The following is a 19,397-nucleotide window of genomic DNA, read 5'->3' on the forward strand; positions in this document are numbered from 1 at the left end:
TCATGAAATGGAAACCTGACCCATATCTTCATCACAACAACTGTTATGAAAGCTAAATTTCTCTTGGGATGACTTTCCTTTTGGCTTTGTTCTGTTATAGAATCTTTTCCTTAACTTTTTCAATGATCATCTCCTCGCAAGTTACATGCATTTCTATTTCACGAGTGAACATGAATTTAATTTCGGCTAATGCACTCTCTTGATTTTATTTCTTGACCTCCTTTACGTATAAACATCCTTTTAGGCAAAAGCAAACAAAATTCTCATCAAAATATTCTTGCTAAGAGTATACGAGAAAAAAAAAATTGCACTGTCATTTATCACTTTGTCTTATCATAAATAAATCTGAGACTTACTTCGCAATCAATCTTTTACAAACCCGGTAGATCTCTTTGTCCTAAAAGCTCAAACTTTCCTTTTTCTTCCTGGTCACAAAATTTTATAACAAAGATATCGTACTTTGGTGTGGAGTTAAAATTAGTCTTTTAACTAAAAAAACCATCTTTTCATATAAAAATAACTATATTTACTTCGTATCAATAAGACGGCGGTGAGTGAACAATTTAAAGAAAAATAATTAGAGAGACCTAAATGGGAATATAAAAGTTAATGTGATTTGAATTACAAAAGTTAATTTTTGTCCGATATTAAAAGCATGGCAACTTCAAAATTCAAATTCCTGGAAAGTTTGATAAGCCAGTGTGAGAGAGAAAATGAACATTTTTGTCTAGATATAGACAACATTAATTTCCCATTGGAATTGTCCGGTGGAACAAAATAACAGAAAGAAAAAAGAGGAGAGAGCGTTAGGGATAAAGAAACAAGTTTTTCCCAGGAAAGGGAAGGAATTTGCATGAATCTTCTGTGTCTGACCGTTCTGATTCGATCGTCATCGTCCTTCTTTTTTATCTTACCCTCCCTGTTCTCCCTGTCTTCGTCCTCCACAACTACGTCTTCCGTTTTCCTCTTCCCACTTTCTCTGTCTCTGATTCTTGAATAAAAGCTTCAAATTGTGTTAAACCAATTGGGGCGCAGAAAGATCTTATTTTGAGCCTTGCCCGCAATCACCCACTTCAAGTTCAATTCTGGGTCGGTTTCAATTTCTTCAAAGGTGGCAAGTAGTGTGTTTATATCTGGGGTAAGTCTTCAATTTGTGGTATTTTAAATGCAATGTTTATGAATGACTGCCTATTTTTTCCTTTCTCTTGTTTTGTTTTTGTGAGAGGTGTTGTGTTGATTTTGTTGTAATTGGATTGTTGGAAACCGTGTGAAGGTTGTTGTGATGACGTGGCAATGAGGTTTGTGGCAGAGGAATGGAGGGTGTTCACGGGAGGAGCGATAAGCTTCAGGGTGCTGGCGCTGCGAATCCGAGGAGCCGTTTGCGGGTTTGGTTCATTCGAGCGTGTTCGAGCATTGTGCTTTGGACATGTCTGTTTCAGCTAGTGACAGTGAGTGAATTATGGCGTTCCCATTTCTTTTTGGGGATTTCAAGTCGAATACATCACACAATTCAAAGTCCTCTCCAAACAAATAATGAACTTGTTCAACCGCCTCCCGCTTTTCTTCCTCCAAGTTAGTTTTTCTTTACTTCATGCTTATAGTTTTGGTTTGTTTAAGTGATTATGGATGTGGGTTTGGACAACTATAGCTTCGGTACTGTGATGATGCAACCTTACGTGTGACTCATACGTGAAGATCTCCTCGCTATTTCTCCCCTTCAGATTTTCCAATATTATTTGAGCAGTGAAATCCATATTGTTGAGTCTGAGTTGTATTTGTTGTCTGGAGGTGATGATCGGGCTTAGATGAAAGTCGGTACTGAATGTTTATGTGTTGTAGGATCTTCTAGAAAAATATTTTTGGTTTTTTGGATTGGTGCTTGTCATTTAGTAGACTTATGGGTTTCACACTCAGTTATGAGGAAGAAGAATTGAAATATTTATCCCTTCAACTTTAGATGCAGATATCATAGTGAATTATGATTTATAAAATCAATATTAATTTGGCATTTACGATCATGTTTTGAGGAATCCTGCCAAGGATGAATTGATTTATAGTTTATGCTGTTTATGCCCTTAGAAAACAACAATCCGGTTATATTCTTCTATGTGAGTCATCTACCTCGATCAATTGATGCCTTTGGGTTCTATCCAAGACCAAAAGTTTGGTAAACCTGACATTTTGACTCTTCCTCCACAGTCTATCCCTGTCTAATTATTTTCCATTTGATCTAATATTCTCATTGAAGCATCTTTGCGTTTTCTTCTCGCATAACTGATCCACATTAGGCTAATATCCCTTTCATATCCTTCCTTATATATCAAGTGATCGACCTCACTATTCTATTCTCAGCTACAGTTAAATTTGGCACTTGTTGACTCTTCACTGCCGGCCGTCACCTCCATACAACATTTCTGATTCTATAGCTTCTCAGTAGAATTTTTGTTTAACTTGATGGCCTTTTTGTGTGATCAGGAATTATACTTGTTGCAATGAAGTCTATATCAAATTCTTACCTAGCTTGAATTCTGAATGTGATGTCCGCAACAATCTTCATTGGCTTAACAGAAACTGGAAAACAAAGGAGACTATAATTATATATTCCCTTCTTTAGACTTGCATATTTTAAGACATGCTTGTATGGGATTTGACTCCAATAAAGTGAGCGATTCATTTTAGAGAGAGAAGTGAGAATCTATGGCCATTGAATGAGAAACCAACAGTTAAGATTGTGATTTAATACTTGCAAATGCATAATAAATTATGTACTTCTTCAAATATTTCCTGTTGTTTTTCTAACCAACAGGTTAGCATCTCATTGTACTCTCTGAATTGAATTTCTCACTTTAGAGGAGCCAATTTCACATCTAAGATTGTTTACTTGTACCATTATAAGGTGAAACTAAAGTGCACATTAACCTTACACAAAAATCAACTTCTAGCTTTTGTGTTTCCATTTTAACTTATTTTATAAAATGAACCTTTATATATTAATTGTGATACATTTGTATCTATTCACTTGAGGCAGTTTTGTGTTGACTTGCACTTTGGATATTAATAGTATTGATAGTTGCCCAATTGCTGGATGAAAATTGTGCCTTGTTTTAGATGGGCTCCCACGCCTTTGCTCATCTGATTGTCTCATTTTTTATTTCCAATATTGGGTATTCTTAATTTTGAAAAAGACTATGCTAATAAAGTATATGTGAAGTATATGTAATATAAATCAATGCATATTAATAGATGGTTTAATGGATAGGGTATTAGTTGAATTTTATACCATTTTACACATTCCTGTAAATATAAAACCTCATGACCTGAAATTTTCAGGAAATTATACAAGTAATGGTTTTCTGAGAGTGTCCTGCAATGGGGGCTTGAATCAAATGCGTGCAGCGGTTTGTATTTTCCATGTTGTTATTTCTCTGTTCCTATTCTATGATGATCTTAAATATTCATATAGCAGATTTGGCATTTCAGATTTGTGACATGGTGGCCATTTCTCGACTTTTGAATCTCACATTGGTTGTTCCAGAGCTTGATAAGAAATCATTTTGGGCAGACCCTAGGTATATCATTTGTTTTTAAAATGAAGAGTATTATCTACTGGCTTCCATATCATTTTAAAGTTTTGTAGTTTCATTTTTTTCAGCAATTTTGAGGAAATTTTTGACGTGAGACATTTCATTGATTCTCTACGAGATGAAGTGCGAATAGTGAAAAGAGTTCCCAAAAGGTTTAGTGAGAAAATTGGGCAGACTACCCTGAAGATGCCTCCTGTTAGCTGGTCAAATGAAAAGTATTACTTGGAGCAGGTCAGCAGATTGTATTAACTGCATTTGGGCTAAAACTATGTACTGTATGTTAATCAAGCTTTCTCTTTGTAATTTAAGGTTTGATACAAGGATTGATTAATGATTCTTCACCTTAACCTCTATTCAGTTCTAAGACAAGAATATTTACCCTTTTTTTACTGTTTGCTTCTTTAACATTTTAGAGGAGGGCTGTGTGTGATCAGATTGCTTTTGAGTGTATATTTCCTCCCAGACCCGTCAGATTTATATTGAGGGTCTAGTTTTAGTGTAATATATAATTATACTTGTCCAGTTTCCTAACATTTCCCTGAATTGCTTTCTGTGTACATGGTAAGGAAGTATTAAAGAATGTCTTGGAACAGTGCCACTGTGATGCATTTTGAGGGGTATGGTGAACATGATGATGGAAGCAGGAATGGATTGGCTAGAATGGATGTTGCGAGAAGTTATTCATGATAGAGAGAACACGGAGAGTGAGCAACACGAGGTTTTCATAAATTGGAAGATTTTATAATTAGTCTCACAGTTGTTGTGGAAAAAATAGCATGTGAGAAGAAAACAATGGATGCCCCATACATGGTGGAAGAAAGAATTGGCATAGGGGAAAGGGAAGAAAGGTGGCAACCAAACCCTCATTCACGGTGCGGAAACATGAGACTTCTGTTTATTCGGTAGAAGAAGCATATGGCTGGACAAATAGGTTGGAGTAGTATTTTTGCTTGGAAGAGGTAATAGAAGAGGAAAGAATGCAATCAGGGAGGATTGCTTTAGAGGGAAAGGCATTAAACTAGTTGGAATGGTGGGAGACTTGTAACCCAAATCCAACATGGGAATCTTCCAAAGTTGCAGGGGTAAGAAGGTTCGAATCCAATATGTTAAAATATTCTCTTGAAATCTTGATTGGGTTAACATAAACGGGTTTTGTAGAAAGTTACGTGGAGCAATTTGAACAATGTGCAGGATTCTCAAAAGACATTGAACAAGATTATTTGATAGTAATATTCTTGAGTGACTTGAAAGAGGAAATCAATGCAGAAGTGAAGATAAATGAACCCAACAATCTTGCTGAATTGATGACGAAGGCTTAGATGATTGAAGAGAAAATCTGTTAGGATATAGGGTATTTGGATATAATGGGAAAGGGGATTAGGATAGAAGGAGAGGAATTGTATAAATAGATTGATTGGATAGTTAGAAGCAGTTTTTTTGAGTACATTGTTTGTTGACAGGCCTTAGACCTGTGAAGAGGGTTATGCCTCTGCATCTTGTAAACACATACTATTCTTTCTGTTAATAATACACAATTCATCATATATCTCTATGTTTTCTTGGTGTGAGAGATTGTGAGGGAGTTCTGGGTTGGGTTTCTTGTTCGGAAACCTATCAAAATCATTATTAATTCAAAAGGGGGAGTGCTGATTGAGAACAAAGGAAGCAATGGGTATAGGCCGTATTTGATGACTGGTAGCTTTTCTCGAGATGATGGAAATCCAATTACTACCATTTACAATGGTAGAGGAAAAGGGGAAAGAACATAAATAACCAATAGCTTGATAAATAATCAGGGATGGAACCGCAACCGTGGGGCTAGTTATGAAATTATTTGATGAAGAGATGCAAGATAAGATCAAGAAAGGATTATGTTTCAGATGTTGATAGGATGATGAGGGTGTATGTTAGGAGAAAGAAGAGTATGTGAGTAGTTAGTTGCATTAGCTGGCCTAACTGTCTGACAGTTAGGAAGGGGGAACACTTATTGTTGTATAAATAGTTAAGGGGAATAAGGGGAGGGATTTTTTGGACTGTTAGTAGTTTTAAAACAGGATTTGGTTATCCTTGTTGGGGAAGGTTAAGCTTCCTTTGTTCTTCCTATTCTTGCATTCATTCTTGAAAGTCAATAATATCAGAGGTTATACATACTTTCTGTACTGTTTCCGAGAGTTGTTGAGTGAGAGATAGGATTTCTTTAACAAGAAACCTAACAGATGTGATGAGAAGTTTGGGCCTAACCATGTTTGCGGAAACAAACAACTACACATGCTCCTTATAATCAAGGAAGACATATGTGAATATGACGAAATTCTTGATGACACCATGGGCAAAGAAGATGGAGATGGCGAAGTAGAGAAAGGCTTGCAGCTATCTATGTTTACTATGGCTGGTCATACCACCAAGAAGTCTTAGAAGGTATGGGGAAGAATTTAGAATGAGAAGGTGGTGGTTTAGATTGTGGAGCATCTCACAATTTCATTTCTAAAGAATTATAACTAAGGTGTGGGCTAGAGATGGAAGAAACTCTTCCTTATGTAGTTGAAGTAGGAGATGGACACAAGGTGCGCTGCCAAGGAATGTTATAAGGTTTTGTTTTGATGTTACGAGGGTTGAATATTCAATCATATTTTTCACCTTTGATTTGGGTGGTGCATATGTGGTCTTGGGCTTGTAGTGGTTGGCAAGTTTAGGGGAAGTTAAGGTTGATTTTGGAAATTAAGGTTAACTATTGGAAAGGGTGAAATGGAGTAGTCCTTGATAAGAGATCCCACTTTATCCAGAACTGAAACTTTGTCAAAAGTGATTGTGAGTGAGTTGAAGCAAGAAGGTACAGGGTATTTGGTAGAATGGATATGAGAAAAGGAAGCAGCAAGTCACCAGATAATACCATTTAAGATAGTAAAAGTGTTGGAATTGTATACAGAAGTTTTTCAGGATCCAACTGGATTATCCGCAAGTAGAAAACTTGACCATGCTACTTTATTCACTTAAATGAGGGAGTTTCCATTCCAAATCTCAAACCTTGTAAGTATTCTCCATATCAGAAAAATAAGATTGAGAAGTTGGTCAATGACATGCTTAAGGCTGGAATCATCAGACCCAATATGAACCCTTATTCAAGCACTATTATTTTGCTAAAGAAAAAGAATGGTGGATGGAGGTTTTGTATTAACAATTCGTAACAAATTTCCCATTCTAGTTATAGAGGAATTGTTAGATGAATTGACAGGAGCAATGATATTTTCTAGTTGGATTTGAAATCTGAATATCATCAAATCCTCATGAAAGAAGAAGATCTTGAGAAAACCATATTTAGGACTCGTGATGGTCATTAAGAAGTCTTAGTCATGCCATTTGAGTTGTCAAATGCACCCACCACATTTCAATTACTGATGAATGAGTTACTCGGGCTTTCTTAAGAATGTTTGTATTGTTTTTTTTTATGATATTCTGGTTTAAAGCCACTCTTTTGAAATTCATGTTCAACACTTAATAAAAGTACTAATGGTGCTTCAAGAAAAACGACTAAAGATAAATAAAAGAAACGTAGTTTGGGTCAACCTAGTCTAGAGTACTTGGGTCATATTATTTGAAGTCAAGGAGTATAAGCTGACCCAAGAAAGGTGTAAGCAATGTGGAGGTGGCCAATTCCCAAAGATGTAAGCAATGTGGAGGGAATTGTTTAAACAGGTTGGGAATAAATTAAAGTACACGACAACTTACCATCATCAATCAAACAAAAGTTGTCAATCACTGACTTGAAACTCAGACTAGGCAATGGATAGATTGGTTACCCTAGGCATAATTATGGTTTAATACAAACTATAGTGCCTCAACAAAAATGACTCTTTTAAAGCACTTTATGAGAGTAATCCTCCTATACATTTGAAGGGAACTACTATCCCATCTATAGTGGAAAGTGTGAATCAGATGTAGATGCAACGAGATGAAATATTGAAGGGAACCGAAGACAAATTTGTGGAAGGAAAAAGATAAAAATCGGGTACAAGGTGATAAAGACAAACATGATGTGGCATATTAAGTAGGGGATTGGGTTTTCTTGAAATTATAGCCACATGACTTTGATCCTTACTTAGCAAGGAGGCTTAATGAAAATCTTAGTCCAAGATTTTTAGGGACCCTACCAAGTAGTGGAACGCATTGGGCTGGTTGCATATAAGTTGGAGCTCCCTGAACACATTCATATCCATCCAGTCTTTCATGTATCTTTACTTAAACCAGCAATACGACCAGCCACCTCTTCACAACCCCACCTCCTATGATTTCTAAAGATTATACTCTTGAAGTGACTCCTGAACAACTATAGGACACCTGGACTAATACTAAAGGGGAGTTAGAAGTTTTTCTCAACTGGAAACAACTTCGAGAAAGTGAGAATAGTTGGGAATGGGCTGCCTGCATTAAGAGGACAAGATGATTCTTCATGGAGGGTGTAGTGGTAGGTTCGGTAATGTGTAAAAGAAGGAGAACTTATGGTAGTATAAAAGAAGGAAAAGTTATTGTAGTTACTATAACTGTATCTGAACTATTTATAATAGTTCTAGGAGAGTTAGGAGGAAAGACTTTTGGAGAAAACAGAAATAGAACGATAGTTGGAGAGTGAGGTTCTCAAATAACCTCTGATTGTTTGTGTACTACAGTCTTCCTTCTTTTTTTTTCGTTTGACTCTATTTGTACTACACTGGTACAAGATTGGAATTAAGCAGGGTAATAAAATTCAAGATTGTATCTTTTCTTATTCCAATATCAGTTCTATCATAATGGTCATCTTATTTCTAAGTTTTATTATATGATCATGATTGTAAGGCAGATGACAAATGTCAGAAATTGTATTCTTGCCAAATTAAATATGGGAGTATCTATTATTATGGATGTGTAATCTGAATTATAATTTTGTTGTTGATTGCCAGTTATGCACTTATGTTGTAGATTTGTACTGTTGATTTTGTTATTAGATGCTTCTAGACTATAAAAGCAGGGATCACTTGTATATAAAATAGGAGTTCCACAAAATTGCTAATATTTTTCTCAGTAATGAATTGATTCTCTAATTTTTTACACATGTCCATGTGGGTGAATGGAGAAAAGGTAACTAAGGATTTTCTTCCATGTTACAACTTTAAAGTTCTTGTTTCTCTTTATCAATACCCATTGGATTTTTGGCTATATGATCTTCTTCACTGTGAATTGGTAATTTGTAAATTACTAGATGCATTATTACTGACTTGTCCTTTAGAGAGGAAACAAAATATGGACAGGAAAATGCAGGATACAGTAGACAGATTTAGGGTTGTATTGATTGTACTATCAGAATCATGATTATATTCTCTTCCTCCCTCTTTCATTGAGTTGTACATGTCTTTTTGTGTTTAATTTGGTGCTCTTGACTCCTCACTGCAGATTCTTCCGCTTTTTGACAAGCATAAGGTGGTACATTTCAACAAAACAGATGCGCGTCTAGCAAATAATGGTCTCCCACTTGATCTACAGAAACTTAGGTGTCGTGTGAATTTCCAGGCACTTAAATTCACTCCTGAACTTGAGAATTTGGGCCAAAAATTGATTCGGATACTTAGTAAAAATGGACCCTTTGTGGCCTTGCATCTGAGATATGAAATGGACATGCTGGCTTTCTCAGGTTGTACGCTTGGTTGCACTAATGAAGAAGCTGAGGAGCTCAAGCGGATGAGGTATCATATTTTTCTTGTTTTACTATGCATATATTTATGGATAGGTTTTTGTGAGAGGTAGGTTCTTATCTGAGAGTTGCTGGGGAAGATGTTGATCACTAGAATTTTTTTTACTCTATCACAGCTGTTGTCATTGGTTCTAGATAGTTAATTATGCCTCCAGTTCTATCCTAGAGAGCCCCTTATGCTATTTGCATGGGCTGATGGAGGAACTGTCTATGTAGTTCACGAGTAACCTGACATGTTGGTTTTTGCATACTTTGACAATACACATTAGTTACCTCCATAAAAAATAAATATTCCTGTTGTCAGTGTTATTTATAATGAGCTGGCAGAAAAAGGGTCAATCTCAAAATTTTTTATCTTGCTTGTGTAATTCAGGTATGCATTCCCTTCGTGGAGAGAAAAGGAGATAGTGTCTGAAGAAAGGAGATCACAGGGTCTCTGTCCTTTGACACCAGAGGAGGCAGCCTTAGTTCTGCAAGCTTTGGGTTTTGCTAGGGAGACACCAATATATATTGCAGCTGGTGAAATTTATGGTGGTGAACGTAGATTAGCACAACTGAGAGCTGCTTTTCCAAGAATTGTAGGTTCACCAATACCCTATCCCCACGTCATTTCTGTTTTTATTTTTGTTGTTCTATATTTGATATAATCTAAATAGTTGAAATTGAGAAGCTACTTAGGATCTAGAAGGGAGCTAATGATCATAAATCATTGGATCATTACACCGTTTGAAAGAACCTACCAAATCCGTAATATATGTATGTGTACATGAATTTATATGTAATGCTTACAAAATAACATAAATAAGTGAAAAAAATTTAAACTAGTAACAGCTTAATTTACCAACTCTAAACACAAAATATCATCAGAATCAAAGAATGAAGGAGAGTAGATGAGAGAGAAGAGACAGAAGCAGTTATGCACGAGGCAGAACGACAGACACAAGAACTAGAAGAAAGACGCGGCCTAAAGTATTCGGGTTTCAGTGGAACTGGGTCAAAAACAGGTTTCCCATGATTTTTCCAGTTTCAGTGAAAAAAGTGGATCAGATTGTAACACAGTAGGATCACACGACCCCACGAATCCTACTATTTTACTTGACAATCCCACTGATTCACCAGAAGCTTTAAGCTGAGATAAGGATTGCAAACCGTGGCAAAGATAGTGATATATTATGATTTGACACGTGTTTTAACTCGGATTTAATAAAATGCTATAATGGATTCCAGGGGATTCTGCAGAATTGTCCATTTACAGTTCATATAACAAAAATTATATTACAAATTCAATAAAATACTTGTGAAAGAAATTTTAATATTCTTTACCTGCCTGATCTACATTTCTCTCTTACAATGGTTTCTTCTGGTCTCAATATTCTTTTGACTTTTAGGTTAGGAAAGAGACATTGCTGGCCAATGATGAGTTGCTGCAGTTTCGGAATCATTCATCACAAATGGCAGCTTTGGATTTTATTGTTTCTGTAGCGAGTAACACCTTTGTTCCGACATATTACGGTAACATGGCAAAACTTGTTGAAGGCCACCGCAGGTGTGCATGCATTCTCTCTTGTTACTTGCAATTTGATTTATATTAGAAGGCCAAGCAAGTAAACCACCATTTGGGTCCCTAAAAGTGTATAACCCAAACTTTTTTAAGAAAATGGGACTTGAGTAATAACATAAACATAGTTTTAGGAACTAAATCAACAGGAAGCGATTAAGTTCAAGTACTTTAATGAAACAACTGGAAATTTCATATTTATTTGGAATCTCTATAATTTCAGGGACTAATGTGATCAGTAATACAATTTCCAGGAGTCAAAATGATGGTTTACTCCACTATAGTGGCCTTGATAAAAATCCACAAAATAATCTCTAATTTGTCCTCTTGCAGGTTTTCTGGCTTTAAAAAGTCCATCTTATTGGATCGGAAAAAGCTTGTAGAATTACTTGATATGCATCAAAATGGAACCTTTTCATGGAATGAGTTTGCAAATGCTGTGAGAAAGGTTCATGAAAGAAAAATGGGACAGCCAACTCGTCGTAGAGTTGAAGCAGACAAGCCAAAGGAAGAGGATTATTTCTATGCCAACCCTTACGAGTGCCTCTGCGAGGTATCCAAGTGTGATGACTTGCTAGGTGCTCTTAACTCGAGTCATATACAATGAGGACAAGCTGCATAATGTCAAAATGAACTTTTCTTTCCAACAACCAGTTTAAAGAGGAATCTATGAAGTGCTTCTTCCCACTTAATTACTCGAGTGCTGTACACATGATGATGGCCTTTTTAATTATATCATGTACACATGAATTTGTAGAGAACCATGGAAAAGAAAGTAACGAGGAAAAAAAAAAGGAAAAAAAGAAAGGGAAATATCTGCTTCTATTGAGGCATGCAAAGATGTATCTTCAATTTCACCCTTAATTTATTTATTTATCCAAATTTGAGTTCAGTATAGTTATATAACAATTGTTCATGTTGCGGTCTTTAATTCAGATTAGGCATTCTAAAAGTTCATTGCATCTTCCTACACAAACAATCAAAGTAATAAACGGGGGCGAGTCAAAAAACTTGATTATGATCCTCTTCAAAGATAAACTGGATGCATGCCATAGATTGGTCTTGGAAGCCTTCTTCTGTGATTTACTAAGAGTTTAGGTTTTCTCGTCCTTTGGAAACGTAGACAAAAGCTTGTCCTTAACTGCTGCTAATGCTTCTGCTTCTTCCTCCTAAAAGAATTTTCCAAGGTCCCCAAGGATATCACCACTTTCCCCGCAAAGTCCAAGGTCCTTGAGCCTCCTTTCCTGATAATATTCTAACTGGGCCAATTCCAATTCTTTCTCCTTAAAGATCTCGTCAATTTGCTGCAGGAGCTGCTTCTCCCCTTCTCTAATTCCCACTGCTATAGCAAGCCTTGAATCTAGCTTAGCTTCTTTCAACTTTTGATCCTGCCATTCACGTGCATTGTTACTTATTTGTTGAGTTCAATCAGCACAAAAAAAATTTCACAATTTAGGCTCCTTCTGATTGGGAGGAAAGAAAATGATATGTGAAAAAAAAAATGCATTTGAATTGGAGAGAAAGTGGAAGTAAAGTTTTAAGTTTTGTTTCTAAAAGACAATTTTTTGGCTCCTTTTTCTTCCATATTCTTTCGCATCAAACAAATGAAAATGCTGTGTAATACATTGTTTTCTCCTCTCTTCCACACACACTATTAATGTGCATTGTAAGATCTCATGCGGTTCCTCTAGAATCCGTGATACTCATATAAGGAAACCTTATACCTATAAATGGGATATATCGATACTTTATACCTATAAACTAGAGGGAAATGTTTTAATGCATGGTTTTCCTCCCGTAAAGTAATACACAAATCATACCTCTTCAATGGTTGTATGATAACCAGCAAGGGCAGTTTTGCAGGTCTCTCTAATCACTCTGCATATTAGCTCCTCATTGTCACGGCTCACAGGCAATTCAAGATGACCCCAAATGGAATTTCTAAATATTGACTCTAAAAGGAAAGCATCAGTGCCCCCTAGAGCTAGTAGTCTCAGATATGGAAGCAGCCCCGGTGGAAGTGGGCGGTTGTAGAAGATGTCAAAGTATGCTGTCTCACCAAAACCATTGGACTCAGCAATGTCTAATTTATCACCAAAAAAGGAGTCTGACTCAGATATCTGCAGTGTCAAGGTATATGCATTCCGGTCTGCATTTGGTTCAATGAAACCGTAGTCCAGAGCCAGCTCGGCATTGCTTTTATTCAAATCATATTGGATATACACCTGCAGTAAAAAGTTCCTCCCTTTGTTATGTGTAAGCATATATTACCATTGTATTTTATGTCACCAATTGCACGGTTTGTTCTTCTAAATACAACGTCGAGAAACTTCTCCGAAAGGACTAATACAAATAAAAAGAAAGAAAAAATGGAATGAATTTCTCGATAGCTTATGCAACTAGTAAAACATTAAAAATGTAGAGAAACTAATGATAGAACTTTCACAATTAGTTCATGGATAATCAAATTTTAACTTGTGAAGAAGTTCATTTCATTTTCTTCTTACTTTTTCCTCCTAAAAGTTCTCACGGAAAAGATTGTTCAACATGTTCTTATTTAATTCATAACACGCTTTGATCAATAAGAACTGGCTTGTTAGTTCATGTATAAACTTCTTAGATACATGCGGAACGTGAGAAGAGAAAAACAATCAGAGGCAAGGGCACTTCACCTGGTCACCAGCCTTGAGAGAAAGGGGACTCCTTACGGAAAATAAGTAATCCCAGGAGAAAAGACCTGCTGCTCCTTTAATTTCATAAGCATGATCTTCTGTAGTTACTCTGGCACTATGGTTTATCTGATCCAGAAATTGAATTTGGAAAAGACAATATCATACACAAAACAAGTAAAGTGTGCACGTTTTAAGGGGTAAAAGTTGGCATTCCGGTAATATCTACAGCTTTGACAGTTAATCCTCTTAAAATGACAGATTTATTCTTGATTTTATCTCAAAACAATTGATATGTTGATGTTTATCTCTGTTTACACGACAGAAAGAGAGAAAATGAAAAGGACCATACAAAGTCAGCTAATGGAATCACAACTAGATTTTCATTGCGAAGGCGAGAAAATGCCCTTGATCTTAGAATTCCAAATGCCCAGAAGAAGTCATCAATTGTAATAGGAGAAGGGAAAAGCTTCCTATTAGGGAGTATAATTTCTTCTTCCAGCCTCCTAAATTCGCTCTTCACATACTCTTTAACACTCAGTGTTGAATTCAGAAGTTGAGTCCCTACACAAATTAGTTCAATCAGCAGTGCTGAAAACCTCAGCACAAAACAAGCATTTCCAAAGGCAACTACTCCAAAACACAATCTTTTCATCATTTATTTACATGCTTATGCATTAAAACATTGACACAATTAAGTAACTAACTAACCTTTTAGTTCAGAGAGCTCCTCCTCTGACCTGCACTGGAATAACCAACACCAACTAAATCAACCAACCATATGAAAACAAACAAAATACCCATTAAGCATGTTTAAACAAGCATACCAAAAGAAACCCACCAGTAAATTGTAGAGTCAGTTTCCTTGGGCAGAATACTGAAGTAGTGCTTCCAAAGAGAATCATCCTTTGACCTTTCTCTTACCAGAAACAACGCAACAGCCAACCAAGGCTTCAATCCACTACACACTTTCCCAATCTCTGAAGCTGCCACGGCATCAGGGTTAATCCACAGCCTCTTGGGCACCTGTAAGACAACCTCATTCCTAGAAATGTCTTTGAGTGCAACCAGTCCTAAGCCTTCTGCCACCACACCAGGCTTCACTGGTGTTTTGCTGGAGACAACACCCTCTTCCTTGAGCCACTGCCAGAAAGTATCAACTGCTGGAGGCACTGATATCTCAGTTCCCAGAGAAGCTACACATTTGGCAGAGAGTGATCTTTTGAGGTGCAGAGAAGACCCTTTGGTTGCAAAGGGGAAGAAATTTGTGCCTTGAAAAAGAGAAGCAGAACCTGAACATGCAGAAAAGACACAAGCCATTTTTCTCTGGTTACTGCTTTTGCATATTTGTGGTGTGTAATGCTATGTTGTGTCTCTAAGATGAAACTTCGATCCTCTCCTACGTTGCGGATGTGGATAAGATTCTTTCTATCTTCTTAGCTGCTACAGCGAGTTCAACTCTATTTTTCATTATGGTTTTTATGGCTAAATACACATTGAACAGTTTTATTTAGATAATTAAATCCTATGTCATAAACTGACCCCTTTTGCTTTAAACAGATTATTGGTTGGTTGGTTTGTTTTTAGAATTTAACAAAAAGTATAGTGTTTTAGTAAACCACTACTTTTAATACAATTAAAATTTGTAATAAATAATTATTTATAGATATAACTAAAAATTTATAATAAATCCAAATTTCGAATGTGTAAATTATATTTTAAATTATAATATAAAATTATTTAAAAAATATGGTTTAAATTCTTATAATATACTTATCATTTGATTTTAGCACATATAGTATCCAATTCCTTTTGGCATTATTCTCTCCGGTTACTTTGTGGCTTTTAATTATTGAGGTGAATAATGAGTTAGAAATTAAAACAAATACTAGACATACTAAAAAAAAGGATATATTTACAAGGAATAAACTAAAATTTTTATAAAATAATATGGTTTACCAAAGTACTAGTTAATAGAATCCTAACAACTAACAAAAAGCTGAAAATTATAATACTATTTTAAAGAATAGTTTTAAAATAATAAAATAGAAAAAAAGTAAGATAAAAGTAATTGAATGTGTCTACTCTATAATCAATTATAACCACAGATTTCGAACATAATCGATTAATTGTTTATCATAATTTTAATGTCACTATGAATTTAGAACTTATTTTAAATTTGTGTCTAATGGAATTGCACAATGTTAAGGTTGAAAGTGCCGACAAAAAATATAATAAAATTACGAAATAAAACTACGAACAAAAATATAATAAAATTACAAACAAAATTACTTAAAGTGTGGATCTATTTTCTTTAAAAATTTATTCACATTGTATTGCATAATCCCCTCGTAATATAATAAAAACTTTGCAAAAATTTTAGAAGATATCAAAACTATTAAAGAACTTTAAAAAAAGTAAAATAATAACCTCATATAAGAAAGAAAAGAGAGAAGGAAGAAATTAAAAGAAGAAAGAAAAATGAGAGAAGTGTGTATTTGGAAGAGTAAATCAAAATCTATCTATAGACCCTATGAAAGTGGAGAAGAAACAAAACTTAGGGTACAAATTGGTAGTTTCGTGAGCTAGCCACCAACGTTCACAAAACCACATAACTAACTACTACTGAGACTTTTAGTCGTCAACCAAATAACAAATCATTGAGAATTTTGGCAAAAGATATGCACGATTTTGCAATACTTTTTCAAATTTTATAACAATCCCCTACATATTGTAAAAGATGAGAAAGAAAGATGGAAAGAAAGAAAAGAAGAAATTTCCTATATTTTATAAGATGTAGTGCATCAGAGCAGGTATAACATGCTACATGAACTAGTCCTAGATCGAGAACTTAACACACAATGTAGCTGGTATAACAAATTATATGAACTAAGGACACTTGACATGTGTTAGAAGTTTATCAATCACAATACACTCCCACAATCTTTTCTATTATCCCTGGGTTGCGCTTACTAAGCCATGTGTGTGTTCGGTATTCATGAGTGCTTTAGACATCATGTCAAGATCTCAAGCAAGCGGCCCCACTTGACACTCATATAGGTGATTTCATCAAGTGTATGTTGCAAATCATACACCACCCTTACGATAAGAAGATCATTAAAAATTTTGTTTAAACTAAAATTCTTTCACTACATAAAATTTAATTACAAAGTTAACATCTCAATAATGTAGTCTCTAGCACTTTCACACACACACACACCATAGGAGTAGACATTTGATTTAAAATCAATTACGTTAGTAAAATGATGAAGATGAAGTTTTGATGATGTCCAAATCAAGTCAAGATATATCAAGATTCATGAAGATCCTTTGAAGAGTTGTTTTTGTTATAAAAAGCTTTTGTAATAATTATAGTTTAAGGTTTAGAACTTAGATTTGTAGTAGGTTTTGATTTTTGTACTTTCATACTTTGTACTTGTTGTTCAGAATCAGAAACACACGGTTTTAATCGATTAAATCAAGTATTAATTGATTAAAACGTTGCAGGTGCTGAAAACTCAACTGGCATGGAAATAATCGATTAATACCTATTTTAATCGATTAATACCTATTTTAATCGATTAGTTAATCGATTAATTCTTAAAATAATCGATTAAAGATGACTGTTGGAATTTTCTGACTTTTGAAAACTAGCCGTTGTACTCATTTTAATCGATTAACACTTGTATTAATCGATTAAAAGCGTTAAATGGCTGGAAACGAAGAACGGAAGAGTATTTATGTGAGTCTGTAAATAGGCTCTCATTTTCCATCAACAACAACTCTTCCCTTGTGCTCTAGTACTTAGAAATCATTGAGACTTGTGTGTTTTTGTTCGACTTGTGAAACTCGTGTCTGTGGAGCTGGTGAAGTGTTGCTACGGTGACAGAGGAAATAGTCGGTTCATCCTTGGTGTGTCTAAGGAGGTGTTCGGAAGAGGAAGTTCATCCTTCGTGAAGTATTCGGAGGAGGTGTTCATCCTTTGTGAAGACTCAAAGGCGGTGCAGGTTCATCTCTTGTGGTATCAAGAGAGGTGGTTTCTAAACTTTTACAAATTGTTTCTTTGTGATTGTAATTTGTAATTGTTTTGTGAGTAGTGAACTGTTTATCTTGTTTTGAGATAAGCGACTGGACGTAGGATTGGTAAGATCCGAACCAGGATAAAATCATCTATGCAAATTTCTCTCAACCTTACTCTCTTTATTTGTCTTTATTATTTGCTTGGTAAGTTTAATTGAGTAGAAATTAAAAGGCACACGTTCGTATTAAAAACCCTCTTGGTTTGTTATTCCACTCTAACAATTTCGCTGCAGCCGCTCTGACAATTGGTATATTAGAACTAACAAGTGACTTTTTTTTATCCATATGAATCTTATTTATGGGATCTTCAATCACAAAGGTTGGGTTATCATCACTTGTTTGTTTGCTAGTGCTTTAAGTCGCGTTCCCCTCAATGTTTCTAAGAATTTCTTCCCAAGGGTTTAGTTAAAGGATATGCTAGATTATGTTATGACTTCATATAATCAATGAAATAGTTTCACTCTTTAGCAGCGACATAGCTAAATTGTGTCTCAATTATATATATTTTTTCTTTCCATTGTAATTCTTGTTTTTAGCTATAACTATTGTCGATTGATAATGACAATGTATTGAAACAGAAGAGGATGGCTTCATTCTTAGTTGATTGTTCACTAAGAAGTTTTTCAACCACTCAGCCTCACTATCAGTCATCTCAAGAGAAACAAACGCAAATTATATTGTTGATCTTGCAATAATTATTTACTTGGCTAATCTCCATGTAATTGCACCACCCTTAATTGTGAATACATAACCATTAGATGATTTTGTCTCATTTGAATCTAAGATCCGGTTAGCATCAATGTACCCTTCTAGTACAACGGGAAATTCATTATATTCAATGGCATAATTCATTGAACTTCTTAAGTATCTCATAAGCCTTGCAAGTGCATCCCAATATTTTGGATTTGGACATTGAGTGTATCTACTTAGTCTACCTACTGCATATGCAATATCAAGTCTAGAAAAGCTCATCAAATGCAGTAAGCTCCCAATTATTTGGGCCTACTGAGGCTAAGATATAAATTTTCCTATACTTTTCATTAATTTAGAGTTAGCATCATAAGGGGTGTCAATACTCAATTTCGTCTGGGTAAGTAAATAAATAAAAATAAAGAATAAGAGAATAATAATTAATGGTGGGTAAAGAAAAAAAAGGAAGAAGAAAATAATAAAATAAATTTCCTAAACAATGTATATGTAATTTTCAAACTTTAAAGTATTTTTGAATTATTAGTTTAATATGGTAATAATTTGAATCAATATTATGCCAATAATTAAAATAATATATTGATATAATTTGTTGCGTTAGTTTCTTTTTAAAGAGAAAATTATGATTTTTAAATGGACAAAATTTTCTAACAATAATTATAATCAATATCTTGAATATTCTTTGATTTATTTTTCTTGCAGCAAAGACCATTTCTTTCCCTATTTTGTTAATTGTCAATTAATTTACAATTAAGGCAAGATTACCAGAATATTACAATGTGTGTATATAAATACGCACTCTGTCATAGAAAGAGGGGGACGGAAAAAATAGAGAGATACTAAAAAATAATAGATAGAAAGGGTGAGAGAGAGTATAGAGGAAAATAAGTTCTTACGCTCACGCTAGAGGAACTCTGCCAACAGAAACTACCAAGGAAGAACTAGGGATGTACTAAAAGCCAAAAAGGTATGTCACCACCTTCTTTTTCTCTTTTTATTGTACTTTGAAGGTTTTCTAAAGGTTTTATTTATTTTTACTACACACAAATAACGTCTTTTTTTTAAATCATAAATTT

At 34.9% G+C, this 19,397-nt stretch overlaps 2 protein-coding genes across 2 annotated transcripts; one reads left to right on the top strand and one right to left on the bottom strand.

The window, feature by feature from the left end:
• Window positions 1–670: 670 nt before the first annotated feature.
• Window positions 671–11,756, top strand: LOC124828741 (rhamnogalacturonan I rhamnosyltransferase 1-like). The gene is made up of 9 exons (XM_088104105.1): window positions 671–1,138; window positions 1,274–1,572; window positions 3,331–3,398; window positions 3,481–3,569; window positions 3,653–3,815; window positions 9,009–9,298; window positions 9,680–9,884; window positions 10,695–10,852; window positions 11,198–11,756. The coding sequence occupies exons 2-9, from the start codon at window positions 1,314–1,316 to the stop codon at window positions 11,469–11,471; spliced, it is 1,506 nt and encodes a 501-aa protein (XP_087960231.1). The 5' UTR covers window positions 671–1,138; window positions 1,274–1,313; the 3' UTR covers window positions 11,472–11,756.
• Window positions 11,708–14,981, bottom strand: LSMT-L (Rubisco methyltransferase family protein). Its single transcript, XM_047298775.2, has 6 exons — window positions 14,375–14,981; window positions 14,245–14,273; window positions 13,886–14,097; window positions 13,537–13,662; window positions 12,685–13,089; window positions 11,708–12,252 (listed from the first exon to the last, which is right to left on the bottom strand). Exons 1-6 carry the CDS (start codon window positions 14,851–14,853, stop codon window positions 12,034–12,036), a joined length of 1,470 nt encoding a protein of 489 aa, XP_047154731.1. The 5' UTR covers window positions 14,854–14,981; the 3' UTR covers window positions 11,708–12,033.
• Between the last annotated feature and the right edge of the window lie 4,416 nt (window positions 14,982–19,397).

Source organism: Vigna umbellata, chromosome 1 (genome assembly GCF_029865625.1).
Source record: "Vigna umbellata cultivar VRB3 chromosome 1, Vumbellata_1.0, whole genome shotgun sequence".
Lineage (NCBI taxonomy): Eukaryota > Viridiplantae > Streptophyta > Magnoliopsida > Fabales > Fabaceae > Vigna > Vigna umbellata.